Source organism: Centruroides vittatus, unplaced genomic scaffold (genome assembly GCF_030686945.1).
Source record: "Centruroides vittatus isolate TY-2023 unplaced genomic scaffold, ASM3068694v2 contig_329, whole genome shotgun sequence".
Lineage (NCBI taxonomy): Eukaryota > Metazoa > Arthropoda > Arachnida > Scorpiones > Buthidae > Centruroides > Centruroides vittatus.
This window is the reverse complement of record NW_027122113.1, coordinates 1,551,187-1,568,414: the sequence shown is the minus strand read 5'-3', so window position 1 is coordinate 1,568,414 and position 17,228 is coordinate 1,551,187. Positions and strand designations below refer to the sequence as shown.

General features: G+C 30.0%; 1 protein-coding gene across 1 annotated transcript in view; it reads left to right on the top strand.

Annotated features, from left to right (window-relative positions):
• The first annotated feature begins 976 nt into the window (after positions 1-976).
• The window catches only part of LOC136973742 (twitchin-like), a 245,808-nt gene continuing 229,556 nt past the window's right edge, over positions 977-17,228 (top strand). The window contains 3 exon segments of the mRNA XM_067268488.1: positions 977-1,128; positions 7,783-8,212; positions 8,479-8,500. Coding sequence (XP_067124589.1) covers positions 7,900-8,212; positions 8,479-8,500 — 335 coding nt within the window. The 5' untranslated portion in view covers positions 977-1,128; positions 7,783-7,899.

Genomic DNA, 17,228 nt, shown 5'->3' with positions numbered 1-17,228 from the left:
ATTATACTAATTATTTTACACATTCTGCTAGAACGATCGTTTCAATTTACAACTCAGAATTTTTGCGACAAATAATTTACGTTATGGTATGGTTTTATGGTAAAGACACGTCTTTATTATATGACAGCTTGGCTCCCATGGGCGCAGCCAGGAAGGGGCATGGGTGGGCACGGCCCCCCAGTTAACCTGGTGCCCTTCCCCAGAAAATTACAGCCTCTATTAGGTCCCCATAACAAAACCCTGGCTACGCCAATGTTGGCCCCCAATATGATTATATCTATTCAATATGTTTATATATATGCTTGACAGAATCGTAAGAATTCTCTCCTGTAACTAGCTATTCTTTACCACATAACTACTTACTACTCCTTTTATACAAAATAAAAATTGAAGCAAATTTCCTCTACAGGAAACCTTTTTTTTTTTACTTAATAATTATGTTGTATTTTTTAAAAGGCTTTTAGTGATACAATGAGCTGGCTGACAGTCATTTGGATTCATATCAATAGTTCCTCATACCGACATTTGTTGCGCTTTGTCAAATTATTCATTCTTATAACGTTAACAGTAGAGTTTAGTTAGTACTCTCTGAAGCATTGCCGAGTGATTTGGTTCGTTATCCTCCAAAAATAAAAAGCTATGGATTCGTGTTTCAAATATCAAAATTAGCCAAGGTTTTTATTTGTTGAAGAAAATCTATAATGGTTAATTAAAACGCCTTGTGTCTTGACTCATTTGCTAGAATATTAATCAGAAATGATGATGAAGCTATTTATTACGGAGGGAGTTAATAAATTTTCATAAATAAGTTCTCGTACGATTCGCTGCCAAATGCATAAGGCAAAGTAAGTAGTCAGCAGTTGGATCGTTGAACGTCCCGTTTCGAATGAGGCAGTCAGTAAACTCGACTTCAATCGCCATTTAACTGGTATCATCGCGAGCCCCGGACATATAAGGCATACCCTTCTTACAGATTGGATTACCAACTCCACAGACGAAATTATTCACATACTTACCATTCGTACGGTTATTTTGGGGGTTGAGCGGTGGCTGGCAGTGCTAAGGTACAGTCGCTGAAGGTGATTACCTCCTATAGGGACAGTGCCTGGTTTGACCAGCTGCTCAAAGGTAAGGGCTCCTCCCACGGGACGAAGGGGTGCGGATTTGGCTCGAATTAATGCGGATTAATGTTGGCACTGCATGAGGCTCTCGAGATGACTTTACGTTCGGCTTATGTCGCATCCGTTTTTTTACGGCTCTTTAACCATTTAATTTACGCTTAATGATAATTATTAATATCTTAAAATAATTTTTTTAATGCTAACTTTGTAATAAGTTAAACCGTTTCAAATTTAATTGAATAGTGTAATAAAATGAATGATATTTACCGTTTGTGTGTCTGTCCTTTATTATTAATAAATGTAATATTTTTTAAAAATAATTAACTTTTTTAACTAAAAATTATAAGTAGGTTAGTGTTGTTAAAAAGGAACATCGTCCAGACACCGTTAAAGTTATTTTTGTCGAGTTGCTAAACTTAGTTCTGTGATTTAAAAAATTTCTTCCATTGTAATGTTTGAAAGTGCCAATATTATTACCTTCTCCTCATGTTTGCTTGCTAAATTTAACTTTTATCATTTGTTACGTTATTAATAACGCTTAAAATTAACCTAAGCCAGATCTAATTTTTTAAAATTTGTGTAAGTAAATTTAATTACTTTAAAAAATATATGAAATTCTATTTTAGTACTTCATAAGGTTTCTGACCCGTTAAAAGAATTGAGTATTAGCATAGTTCTTTTTTTTTAAATCAAGGGTTAATGCTCGACACCACGCTTTAACCGAAGCTATTGTCTTATTGAAAATACCAGAAACTTTTAAAAGACAAATGAGAGCAGAGACAAAGAAGCATTTCTAGATGAGTAATTGGGTTAAACGACATTAGAATGTTATCAAAGCATTCCGAAGGATTTGCAATTATATAGTGAATAAATATTTAAACACTTAGGTGCATACTTTTAAAAATAGTTTTGCATGCTAATTCATGCTATATGTGCTACATTTTTAATTCTTTACATTTGTAGCCTACATATTACGAATTGCTTACACTTTTGATACTTGGAGTGTACGGTATTTCAAGTACAGTATAATTCAAGTACAGTATAAATTCATAAACAATTCTATATACGTATGTACTTAGCAAAGACTATTCCAATTACTTTATAAGATAATTGGAACAATTATTATTACCAAACTCAATACAATCTCGTACAAAGAACGAAAGAAAATGTGTTTCATGAAAGTAATTGACAGTACACTAAGGTTATTTTCTCAAATTGTTATTCTGATGAGAAGTGAAGTCTGATTTCCCTTCGTAAGAAATTTTAAAATAGAGAATATAGCTTAAGCCATTTTAAATTTTTAATTATTTTATAAGAATATTTATATTCCAGCTGAGAGCTGTCGAACTCAGGGCCGGATTATCGAATAGGCAAAGTAGACAAATGTCTAGGGCCCGTAATTCGGAGGGGCCCGGCTTTAGCGCAGAAGATTTCTCTGTTTCAAAACGAGTTAAAAATTATTTAAGAAATTACATAAAACAGAAAAGGCTGTATTTAACAATTCCTACTAAGCACCGCTCGACTAGCCATCGTCTAAAAAAAAAAAAAAAAAAAAAAAAAGTCAACAGCCGCCCGTGCGTCATAAGTAATGTACGCCACGAGATCTCTCGCACCATCTAGAAATATTCCTATGGCCACTTCTCGTGGTAGTACTGATGTATGGTTTTGATTTATTTTCTAAATCTAAACTTATACATCGCGACATCGCATATTCGATATAGCGTTCAAGTTTCTCGAGTGCGAAGATAATACAATTCAATAGTGCTTTATAAAAGAGTTAAAAAGGGTAACACTACGGTGTGACTTGGGGTGACACCAGGATATCCGCACCGGGTGTCACCCATGCTAGCTACGCTAATGACACATTATATAAGATTTGTTTAGAAGCAACTTATTTAAATGGGGCCCCAATTTAAATTTTGTCTAGGGCCCGCTAGAGGCTTAATCCGGCGCTGGTCGAACTTCTATATTAGTGCAGGCCAATTTTAGTTCTCTAAAGTTTTATCAAGCCAGAATTGAGTATAAATATTAAAAGATAAAACGTAGGTTAATATTACCTCTATATAAATAGTATTAGATTGATTCCCATATGAAACTAAATCTTATAAGAATATATTGTGTTTAACGAAACTTAGGTATGCAAAGAAACGGAAAAAAAACAGATTTTAATATGTTGTTTCTTCTAAATGTATGTGCATATAATTTGTGTGAACATGTTAACTTTTATACAACATAAAAATCTACTGTAGTAATAATAATAATAATATAAATATTTATAATAATTAAAAATGAAAGTTTGTAGCCGAATTTGTTGAGCCACAAGTTCTTCTATCTCCATTAATAAATATGAAATATTTTGAATAATTTTTTTAAAGATGTTCACAGGCCACAAAAATTCCTTCGCGATCCGGATGCAGCCAGTTGGAGAGCCTTATTCTAGCCAATACACGATATTTCCCTAAAAAGCTTTAAAGTTTCATATTCCGCCTTAAAATTTCTCTGACCTTTAACCTTCCGCTTTTAAACAATAAAATGTATTTAAAAGATATAGGTTCATTGCCAAATTCTTTCGTCAGCCACCTTTCAGTAAACAAGAGTAACAATCTGTCGGAATGTATACCATTCTAATTGTTCTTGACTGATCCAATTGTTTTGTTATTTTCAATTTTCGTAAAGTTTACTACGAGTTGAAATAACAATTATTCACATGTAAAATATATATATATATATATATATATTTATTTATTTTTTATAACTTTTTTTGTTGTTGTAATGAAATTTCTTCGAATTGGATATAACAGTATGAATCTTTACGTTTTAAATTTAAAAATTATTTTGTAAATTCTCACTTTTTTTATTTATATTTATTTCTTTTAATGTTGCATCCGCTGTATCATGTTTTCAAAACATTTTACTTGCCAAAAATTAGATAAACATCTTCAATATAAAAGTCAAGGTTAACGACGATTTGTGTCTGTTCAAATTTTGGATTTCAAAACTTTTTTTTTAGATTTAAAAAATATTAAATTTACATTTGTTATTTTGTTTCGTTTATTGTTAAATATGCTTTTAATTATTCTATATATACAAAATTTAAATATAGTATATTGAAATATGCACTATTCTGGAAACTCTTTAAACTCTTTCAATACAGTGAATATTCATATTTTAAAGTTTTATTTTTTTTTTTTATATAAGTAAAAACCTTTCATAAAAAGTTCCGAAAATTTTATAAACTATACTTTCAGAAATTACTCATTCTGGCAATAGGATAACCAAGTCACTGTAATGTGCATTCATTAATTATAAACTCGTACAGAATTAGCAACAGAGGTAACAAGAGTTAAAAGTCTTGCCAAAGATTGACTGAATTGAAAGCTTTGTTTCTGAACTGCAAGAACTTTTACATAAATAGATACACGATCTGTTACAAGAAATATCATCTAGATATCTTAAATAAGTTTCCATCTAAGCATATGTAAAATAAAAATTAAAACAATTAAAATTTGTGGAATATGATACTAGATTTTATATAAGCTACAGTAAATCCTCGATTTAATGGACTAATTGGGAGAAGGGAATGTCCTCTATTGCCGAAAGTTCGTTAAATCGAATGTATTTTAAAAATATATACAGTAAAACCTCACTTATCTGGCCACATAAGTGAGATGATCACTTAAGCGGGGTTATGAAAAAATTGACATATAGAAGTGTAATTGGAGTCCCGTTATATGTTTGATACGTATTCGGCAAACTGTTCCAAAACTATACCAACAAAGCTTCAATTCTGTTTAAAGGAGTTTAAACAATAGGTTGAATTTAGGAATGCGGGATTTTCCTGTTCTGTTGGCCACGTAAGTGGAATTAAATGTTACGTTAGGACGCTTCTATCTTCGCTACCAAAATGATTTATATTAAATTTTATGCAGTTTTACAGGGGAATTTCGTGGGTGGTCCCATATGCGAAATGTCCAAGTAACTGAGGCGGCTACAAAGCGAAATTTTACTGTATGAACGTAGTAATAATATAATAATGAACATACAGGGTGTATTAAAATGTTGTTAAATCGAGGTCTTACTCTATTTATAAGTAGGGCACAACTTTTTCATAAAATGAGTTCGAAATATACTGTGAGAAGACCGGATGGCCGAGTGATTAAGACATCAGCTTACCAATCTGGGGAACTCGGGATGGAATTCGGAAGAGTAATCCCATGAATTCTTTGGAGGTAGTCTAGTCTGCCTCTGAAACATTGGGACTCGTTCCTCACTACCCGGTAGCCTCATATGAGCCTGAGAGGACTCACGATGGGCCCAACAAAAAGTCTTCTTAGTATTCATGGACGAGAGAGCAAAAATGGAATATGTACATTTTTGTGAAGTTGGTTAATGTTTTTAATACTTAATGCAATATTCGTAAACTTCATACAGTGCATACTTCGTTATTCCATGATTTATATATATTTTTATATGAAAATAATATCTAGATCAAGATTTCAGTTCGCTCTATAGAGAAAATGTTCCAACACTCTTATCATAGTCACCATCATGAAATAAAATTATTATCAATATATAGGCCTAATATTGATATAATGATTACAATTACTTTTACAAAAATTTTGTTTTTGAATTAAGCTTTTATGAATTAATGTGAATTGTTTCGTGTCTGTTAACCTCTTCTTTGGGCTATTGGTAAAACCAGGAGTCAACAGTTTTTTCTCATTTCTCTTCTATGCTGGTCGATTACACTGGTCCTCGTCTAATGGATAAAATTGGGTATATTCGGGAAATGAGCGCTCACGTTTGAGCGGGGAGGTGATCGCTCGGAAAGCTGGCGTCCGAATACTTGAACATTTTGTTTAGATGAGCTCTGGCTCATATTACATCATAATATTGCATTACGCCTCGTAAAAAATGACGTTCAGTAGTATGCAGTGAGCACAGAATAGTAATAGAGGGAGCCTAAAGATTTCATAGTGAAGACACTGGCCGCCATATTGGAAATATTAAAATAGGATGAGCAATCATTTATTATCACATAATCACAATGACTGGCTGAAATTTTTCGTTATAACGCTCTCAATTTTAGTAGTGTCTTGCCCCTGTACATCACACTTTTCCTGTTGACAAAAGAGTTATGCCGGTCATCTATCTAACTCTGTTCTGGGAAAATTTTTAAATTGAAATAACGTGAATAGTTAATCGGGATCCTAAGTTTCCCATATCTGGCCTCGCTGTTCATCTATCTAACTCTGTTCTCGAGATAAAGAAAATTATTGTGACATTGTCACAATGTCGGGTTGCAATTTTTAATCATATTTTAAATTAATTTAATTTAAAATATATGCTCTCAATCAAATTAATAGTGTCTTTTGTCCCTGTACATCATACTTTTCCTGATAGCAACAGAGTCACGTCAGTCATCTATGTAACTCCGTTCTAGAAAAAGTTTTGAATCCGGTCGAGCCCTGAAGTTTGTATATAATTAATCGCGCCTCCCCTTAAACTTTCTATATCGGATCTTGACTTTGATCTAACACCGTTCTCGAGATTAAGGAAGGACAGACAGTGACAATATTTTCGAATTGCAGCCCAATAAATTGCTAAGACAACACCATTTCAACTTATATACTCTTTTAAGAAACCTGATATTTTAAAATTTTATTTACTAAACACTAACGTTTTATATAAATTTAAGCATATTTTTACTCGTGAATGATTTATTATTATAAATTAAACACATTTCGGCTATATACAGGGCCTATTATCTGTAAAATGTTCGTCCTCATTTTTTTTTATTTCCATTATTATTAGTACAACCAAAAGCTATACAGTGTACAGTACCATTATACTTGTAGAGAGACAGTAAAGCTCTATTAATATAGTGTTCGTTAGGTAGTATGACGAATGTCATATTTATATTGATTAAAGAGATGTTTTCGATAGTTTAATAATATCATTAATACAACCTATAATGGACGACGACGTGAATAAATCCATTGTACCAGTATTACGATTTTTAAAGAAAAAAAATTCGAAAATTATACTGATACAATTAACTTGTAAAGTGCACTAGATTTCAATGGAATATAGAATGAAAAGAGAAACATTTGAAATGAACATTAGTGATAAAAATGATAAAAATACAATTAATAGTTAAATGGAAATGTTAAATAGTTAATACGCCCATTGACTGATCGTTAATCTAGTTATGTGTAATACACACAACACAGTTTAATCCAATGCATGGAATATGACATTTATATTGTACTCATCCGGACAGTCTAATGAATTAAAAAAAAAAAAAATCATTTGAATGCATCTTTTGAATACATCAATGCAGATTCTAAACTGGGTTTAAAAATGAACTATTCAGTTTAAAATTTATATCGAAAATATAAAATATTTCAAAAACAAAATATTAAGTATTCACTTTGTATTTTATTCAGTGTTTTCAGTGTAAAAATTACAATAAACATCAAGAACACAGCATTCATTTTCACACAAGAATGGAAGATAAAAAAATCTATCATTGATATTAAACGATTCTATCCTATAACATCCCACCGTATGAAATTAGAATAAAACAATTTAAGTTATTGTTATATTAAGTTATGTATCATATAAAATTTCTTAATGAAAAATTTCGAAACATTTTCAGGAATTCTTCTCTTTTGATGACTCGCCTCACTCTGCAAGTGAAGACTTTAAATAATTAGTTACCCGCCCGAGTGCGGGTTTTTCTTCTTTCTTTTCTAATTTCCTCAAAATAACCGATATGGTGGTAAGTGAGGAAATTGCACCTACTTTTACCGTCAAGCCTAAACTGAGGCAAGAAGACGATGGGAACAAGCTATGTTTCGAATGTCAGATGACATCGAATCCCAGACCGGAGATCACATGGTACCGTGGAGACGAACAATTGTATGACGATCATCGAACCGTCATCAGGATCAAAGAAATTGGCGTTAACAAGTATAAGATTACTTTAGAACTTGATGACGTATTTGAGACTGATGCAGGATTGTATAAAGTGCTGGCAAAAAATAAACAAGGCGAAGTAGCCGCTTCTATCAATCTTAACTTCAGTCGTGAGTAAATGTTTATTTTATTAGTAATTTTAAACTTATCGAGTAGGGTTTGAGTTTACGTACAAAAAAATTTTTCCGAAGATTTTTATGGATTTACATTCGCTTTAGTCACACACTGAAAAGTAAGGAGGATATGCCAATTGGCAAATCTTCTTTCTAATTTTAATTAAATTCAAACTTAACCGATTCGAATTAATAAGTCAATTAACTGTAATGAGATTTCAACAAGTGTAACGTCATTAAATTTTTATGTTTTTCTTTTATAGCTGCCGACGAGCCTCATGACGTGTAAGTACTATATTAATCATTATGTTATTTATAAAACTTTTTGTCATTCCAAATATTATCTTTAACCGTATAGAGGATTAAATTACTTATTCATAATAAATGTAAAATACAGAAATTATATATTAAAAATGTTAATATAAAAATATTAATTGTTCTTATATTTTTTACTATTTATCACAGTATTAATACAGGTAATTAATTAAAATATTATTATGTGTTTTTTGTATAATTAAAGAATAATAAATATCCTTAATAATCCTATATAGCTATTATAAAATAAGCGCATTATAAACATAGATTATTTAAAAATTTCTGGTTTCTTACTCTAAGAGAATAAGAATGCCGAACTAACTTCTAAGCATTTTTACGTCTCTTAAGAAGAAAAAGATTTTATATATATAAAAATGTATTCTAAATTTAGAAAAAAGTTACCACGATATTTTTAGAGGAACACTTCTATTTCTTACCAACAGAGAAATCTATTTTTGCACAATGATTGATGGCATCTTTGAGTAATATTTGGATGCACCCACGTTTTTCGTAATAAGTCTGGTATATAAATTAAATTTTACAAATGCAGCATATAGTTTTAACATTCCTCAAAAGTCAAATAAATATTTATTTTTCTCGACAAACTCTTGTGATTCTTAAGTTTTTGCAACATTTAGTTAAATTTGAAGTATGTAGCGATCTTTATACATTTGGCAAACTTTTGCACTTTTCTGTGTATTATTTTTCTTTCTGGAAACATTCTATAAGGTGTTTGAGATCATTTGATAGCGATATACGATTGGTCACGGCTGGTTTGGCAAAGGAACCATTCATTACTGGTGTAATTGGGTGTTGTTCACGTCTGGAAACAGTGTTACTTGAGCTTGCTGAAAAATCTTTATTTATTATTTTTAAGTATTAATTTTAAACTTGTTTATCTTACCATATTTTTGGAATATTTAATTTTTTTTAAATGTACATTTATCCACATTAAAACTGCTCACTTTTATAAGTAACGTGTGGCACTATAAAAACCAGGAATAAAAATCGAGTCTTTGCTGGCCAAATCTCATTGAATGCAATATAAATAACACAGCAAACAACTCATATGCGAAGGTCGAATAAAAAGCATATAGAAGTTATGCCAGGTTTAGTTTTATATGGTTAGTAGAAAGAGAAATACGGACAGTTACAAATGAGTGCAAGCAGCACAGTTGTCTGGAATATATCAAAATGCTTACTTTTGGATAGAAACAATTTTTCCGACCGAACAAAACAAAGATTCATTATTATGCTAACCTAAATATAGAAAGATAAAATCTTCTTGTTTTCCCCTTCTCTCTTAGAGTCTTCTTTCCCGTTTAAAGGAGTTCATTCAGTCGACTAGAAAATATTTAAAATTGAGGCCAAAGTTTTCTTTGATTTCATGATGAGCTTTTTTTCTAGCTCATTAAGTATACTTCCTCTCTCTTTTTCTGGCGTCACAACTCGCTTTATTCGAATATTTGTTCCGAGCCAAACCTATTTCTACTCTCCCTACCGTCAATCAAATATGACAGAATACATACTTGTTCTAAATTTTTATTATGTGTTTGCCTATGTACTCTAACAGTAACAAAGAAAGATACAGATTAAAAACTTGTGACGGGATAATCAGACTGTCTTTCAATTTTTCACCCAGGTACAATTTGATTACTCAGCGTTTTGGATTTTCTTCCTTCCTATTTCTTAATTTCTCTCTCTTTAGAGTTGTTTATAGCATCAGTTCGTAAATAGTTTGATATAAATAGTTGTTGTTTCTCCCGCTGTCATTAGGATGACGTCACTTTAGAAGAGGGCACCTTGACTAATCCCCGAAAACTATAGTGTGCCTAAGATCAAAACTTGAATCACCTCCACAACTCAAAGAGGAATATGGCTCTAACAGCGAAGAGGAAGTAGATTCGTGACAAACTGTTCTTAAAACTACCTTCGGGACCGTAATAATAACTATAGTAAATTAAAGTCCTTGAGTCAATTGAAGGTTACACAAATTGAGTATTGTTCTTATTTGTAGTCATTAGATAGTAATTTAAGTTCAACTGATCATTGTAAAACAGAGATATTGTTAGATGTATCAAGTAAGTCGTGTGGGTAGACTTTGGCTTTCTTCCCAAGAAATGATTTAGAAAATGTTGATGCGATTTGCTTTTCTTGGCTCCAAATATTATAATCCGGATACAATATGTTTTTTGTGTTTAGATGATGTTAAAATATCTTTAAATAAATTTCATCTGCTGTTGGACTCCATCACAAAACTTTAATAGTAAACAGTAGCGTATCTCCTTTCTTAAGTGAAATCCTTTCTTTGTGGGCAATTTACAAGATAATACTTTTAAGTGAGTGCTATGGCTGTAAAAGGGAAGATAAATATTTCTATTTTTACGTTATCATCTTATTAAACCAAGAAAATCTTTTATTTTTAAAACAATTACACAACATTTCTTTTTATTACCATTATTATTCGCTATCAGAAATACTTTAGATAAAATGTGTAATAAGCGAAAAGACAAAAATATTTAAAAATATAAAAATATATGCAATGTTATTCTAAAAGTAAAGATTTTCTAGCCTACTTGGTAAAGAATAATAAACACATCCTCGTTTCCGCTTCTAGTAGATAAGTTTTATTTTCTTCCTAAACCCATAAATGAATGAATGAACTGTAGTAAAATTTCAGATTCTCTTTTTAATGACTACTTATGTGCTTAAGTGAACTTACTTTCGGGGAAGAGCTACTGCAAAGTTCAAGGAAAAGTGTCAACGTTACAAAGAATTATTGAAAACTTTCACCCTTCTATAAATAAAACGGAAAACAAGTTGGCAAATTTATTAATAAGTCTGACCTCAAAGTTTGTTATAATTATAGAAGTATAATTGTTTATTCGATTTCGTTGCTCTAGTCGCATATAACGAATTCATTTTTCCTTCGTAAATACATTTAAACCTGCCAACAATATGCTTCGAAAATCATGCCAGGCAAAACATTCGATTCTAAAAAAGTTCGAGTTCAGATATAGTGGATACAATCCACCTGTGTTGCAAAAATAATCAAATCTGACGCCATCAGTCTAGGAAACATCTTTACTTCTGCATAACAAAACCCCAGGTTGACTCAAAAATAAATCCTGCACCTTTCTATACACTCCATCTCTAAATAAACTCGCTTAGAAAGGACTCATTAACCTTATCCTAAAAAGTCACGTGATGGCGATGTAACGGGATTTGGCAAGGGATGTTGTGTTTCTTCCCCATTTTACCCCTACATCGGCCTTATTTGGAAAGTGGGTTTAATTTATTACGTGTATCTGCACATCGAGCCCCCTGCATTGTGTAGTCACCTGCAACAGGCTGTGCTTCCCGAAGTTCGTATACTTAGCAGTTTGCTGTTAGTTTCAATAATCTTGTATAGTTCATTGCGGATACGGAAATTTCTTTTTAAGAAATGTGGTAGTGTTAATATATTGGATTATTGAAGTGCCGCCCGTCGAAAGCCTGTTTAATGGGGACTCGGTAAGTTTCTTAAACATATATATAATTCGGGCTTGCAATTTTTTACTTTTTAAACTTCATTGTTAAGGAATTTTAAATAAAATTTATATAATTGAGCATAAGAATTTAAGAAATAATACGCATATTTAACAGGAATATTAAAAACTAAATGTTAATAGTATAAAAGTGAATCAGGTCTTTATGAGATGAAGATGAATTTTTTTTTTTACTTCATATCAAAAGGAGCTTGTTTAAAAATTTAAAATAAAGAATAAGATGATATCGTTAATGTTTAGTTTTAGAAATATGAACAGAATAAATGAAATCAGTATATTATATAACAGGCTATGTTAACTCTTGGCTGAAAATCTGAAATTCAGGCAAATTTAAATTAAAAAATAATAATAATAATTAAAATTCCAATTAATTAATACTTATTTTCAGGTTTTATAAGTAAAATTCATATAATATTGGCTTGCAATTTCAATATTAAATAATAATCCATTAAACTATCAATTCTCCAAAATCAAGAATATTTTAATTAGTCTATTGTTTGATAGGTGAAAAATATTAAAATTTACGTTAAATTTAATTTTTTTTAAATCAAATATAATGCCAAAATAGAAAACAATAAAGTGTTAAGTTTGGAATTAATTAATTAATGTTTTCATTAAGATAGTTAACAGAGTCATATTTTTACAGATGGAATTTTGAACCACTCAAGATAATAATTACGATGCAATTGGAATTTTGTTAAGCTTGCACTATTCTATTTAATCAAAACTCGTTCTATTTTTAAAACCTTCTCTCAAAATAATGAATGAGTCACGAATGTCGTTATGTAAGATAAATGTCACCTTCTGATTTTACAGACCTTATGGCAAAATTTTATTGTATCAATTCTGTTGTATAATTCGGAAAGAGAAAGTTAAAAAAAGAAAAAAAAACTGTTAAATATAATTTAAAACTAACATTTGGTTGTTCCACTTGCGAGTGTGTATAACTTATATGGAAAGCAGTAGGGCTGCACATGCTTAAGTATACTGACAACCACTTTAGATGTCCAGCTATTCTTGTATAAGGAATTACATCAGAAAATATAACCACCCCACCGTGAGTGACAAGCTGTGGTATAGTATTTACACCCATATTTCGGCATTGCTTTGACTATTTTTGACAGGATCCGATCTCTCGAGATTGAAAAACCATAGTGGTTGGTCTTAGTCCAATATACACACACATTCTTATTCAGGCTAAAATGGGAAGAAGGCTAAACTAATAATTATAGTTGTAGGTGGTTCGGTTTTCTCTAATGGATGATCTAATGAAAAGTTTTTACTGAGTTTGCATTACTTAAAGTCGAATTAGCAGCTGGTGTAAGCAACGAAACTATACAATTCGTCACTCAAAAGCGAAGTCTAGACATCCTAAACTTAGTTTAAAGGATAGATCAAAATGATTTTACAACACTAAAAACGTCGCGAGTCTTTTTTGGCACCTATGTCACCGTGGCACCTGCAGTAGTTTGTCAGTCTTCTATTGTCAATGTTAAAGCTATCTATAAGTAGAAACCATTACTCTTGACCTGATTTCTACTAGAATAAATCCTTCTTTACCTATTTCCTTTTTTTAAAACACACATTACTAATTGTTAGTTAAACTTTTTAACCAATATTAAGGTAGCAACTTAAAATAATAATAATAATAACGTAAAGAAATTTGCATTTTATCCTAGTTATAAGATTCATTTGACTATATTTTAACTGATTTTTTTTATTAAAAGTTTTAGACATGTAAAATATTTATAAATATTATTTTTAAAAGCATAAAAATATCTTACTGATAAATATTATTGTTTATTAGCTTCATCCGGTCGTAAAATTATCAGTTTATTTTAATTTTAAAAACTTCAATCTATTTAATTTATTTTACAATTTTTTGATTGATTAATGTAGAATTGACGTAATTCTTTGTAGTATCATAATTCTCGGAATTTATAAGTGAAACAAAGGTTTAGTTCTTGGTGGTCTGTGCAGTCTTTTTTGATCGTGGGATAAATTTTCTAAGAGTGTTTTGTTTAGGGAAACCTTGAAATTCGATATTATCTTTTATATTGTCTTTGGCTTGCATTAAGTCGTCTATAGAAGTTTATTTTAACAAGTTGGCCATAATCAAGATTTGCCATTTGGCAACTGTAGGTAACAATAATCACTTTTAAGTTCGGGAGAAAAGGTTAATTGCGATTTTTATACTGCCATTTTAAACCGTATGATTTACAACATAATAAAAAGTATACTGAAGTGATTTATAGTATTTGCAATTTATATGCCATATGTTCCTAATTAAATACGCTTGACAATAGAAATAAATAAAATATTTATTAAAAAATTGGATAAAATTAAACTTTATTAATCAGCAATATATTAGACTTTCCAAATGTTTATAAATAAATTTTTATTATAAGAGGATAATTACAGATATGTATATAATATGCTTTGGTTTTCAAATCTACTACCCTCCCTTTATAATTTATATAAACAATGATATTGGGTTACAAGCCGTTAAACGTAAATGAAGTAAGAGCTTTATTTTTTCGAACAGTTCTTTAAACAATTAAGTTTAGCTTCTTCCTCTGCCAAAAACAAACTTTTCTCTTCCCGAACATTTGATATACTTGGCAACTATTGGCGTAGGAATTGGGACGAAGATGATTTCCAGTCATTCTTCTAGGTATTCCAAGTTGGTCTTCACTATCTTTTTTTTTTTTTTTTTTCTTTTCACCCTCTTATCTTTCTGTTTCTGTTATAGGATAAAACCATTATTCATTATCTATTATTCAACTTCTTATTTATGCTATTCATTTCAACAAGTATTTTAAATGAGAATAAATAAGTTACAATAATCGAAAATAAAAAATATACTAAACTACTTTACGTTTTACATATAAGCTAAATTTATCCTGTTGTTAATTTATATTTCATATTTTATATCTTTTTTTTCCTAAATCATTGAAATAAACGTTAAATTGTGATAATTATTAATAAGATGTTAATAAATGATAGCTAAAGATACTTTCGTTCGGTTTATCTATTAGTTTCGTGTTACTGGTACAGTATTAGTTTCAAATATAAGAATATTGTTCCATTATGAATATATGGTAGAGTAGCTCGAGTTCGCATTCTTTTTAGATTTATCTCACTTTATGGCATTTGCGTTATTTTTGATATCAAAACCAAGGCTATTTTCTGAATCAATTCAAATTGTGCCAAAAGCGTAACAAAGACACGCAGAAATTTTAGTTTTTTTTTTTTTGTATGTTAGGCTTTTTAAACAGAGAACTGAACTTTTACACTCGGTAAGTTAGGCAAAGCATTGCCATTAAAATTTGAGTAGGATTTTTTATGCAGGCATTTTATTAAGGCAAAATTCTCTCACTGTATATGCAATGGTATTTAAATTGTTGAAACTTCGCATTAGAAGCGGTTTATTACAATTTAGATGTAATATGCTCATTTGAAATTCTCAAGTTATATAGGAGATCTGTTGTTGGATGCTATTCTTTTACAAAAGAGAAAAATGCTTTTATCATTACATAAAGCAATAAAACTTTATTTATTGTTGTTTTTTAACTATTCAATAGTTCCATTTATCTATATGTCTGTGTGGGATCGGAACACAATTTTACCAAAGTTAGCCCACGATCAGTTTTTATCAATAGATTGCAAGATTCATCCTCCTGAGTAGTTCATATTTTATTCTTAGGATGGTAAAGGTTATTTCAATAAACCTTTTTTTTTAAATTAAAACTAAGCAAATCATAAAAAATATAATAAGTTTCATAAATTACCATACAAATTTCAATTATTTATGTTAAATCTATCCAAACAAAAATAGTTAGATTTAACTTCATACTTTTTGGAAAAATTCAAAAAAAAAAAACAACAAACATTTAATTCAAAAATGACAATATCTACAACCATTATAAAATATATTTTGTAGATAATTAAATAGCTTTACATCTACATAATATAGTTTGAAAGAGTTTTAAAATTGCACATGACTACGTATATATTCTACAAAGTACAAAAAGGAATGCATTATAATATTGAGCTTTCGGTTCGTATAAAGTTATTTTGAAACAATTTTTTTTCGATCAAAATGAACAAGTTTACTAATGAAGGTAAAAATTTCGAAGCCGAATCATCTCTTGGATGATTCTACTTGGAAACTATGATGAGCACATAACTGTACGATACGTCATATTGTAAAAGCATTTAACAAATGCTTGGCCTTCTACTAAAATAGATTCGCATACCACAAATGATTGTAGTACTTTTGGTCGTTATACTGAACGAGGTGTGTGACATTTGTATCATACGTAGGCCTACATTCAGTACGTTAGACAGAAAATAAATTTCCATCTGTTTATGTCTCAAAATCTTACAAGGAGACAATCATTGATTATATAAATAGTAAAATAGTATACTGTACTTAGGTCTAGACGGTTTTCTTCACGTCAGCGATGTTATAGATAACTAGTGACTATATAATGTACAGTATTTGTGCACGCCAAATTTATTTTCAAATAAATTTAGCCTAATTTTGTAACGAATTTACACTACATATTGAATAGAAATAAACATATTTTAAATATTTGTGTAAATACGAATAATTTGTATAAAATTAATATTAAAAATTAATAATAAAATTCTAGGCTACTGTGTAACGAAGCTATAAACTAGATATTTTATATTTATTATGAGAATTATTTATTGGAAGATAATCATTTATTTACTATTTATATTATTAAATTTTTGTACAGTGAGTCTTAAATATGATTAATTAGGCTGCTACTTAAGATCCACTTTATGTTTTAATAATTAATTCTAATATATACAGCCCGTATTAAGATTAATATATGATTTTAAATCAATTGAAGACCTATATTAAGACTATGTAATCTGAAGAGCGAATGATTATAAGTTATATTTAAACGTAAAAGATAAATTTTTAACAGTCTAATCCGGTCTAATCTATAAAACTGTGATTACACTGGACATAAATAAGGAATTGTTTTAGACATCAAAAGTAATACAAAAATAGAATTACAAAAAACAATTGTACTTTCTTGATTTATATCATCGAGTTACTATGATAATAGTTTCTTCCCGTAAACACTTTTTTCTAATACAGCTTATATTTCTGA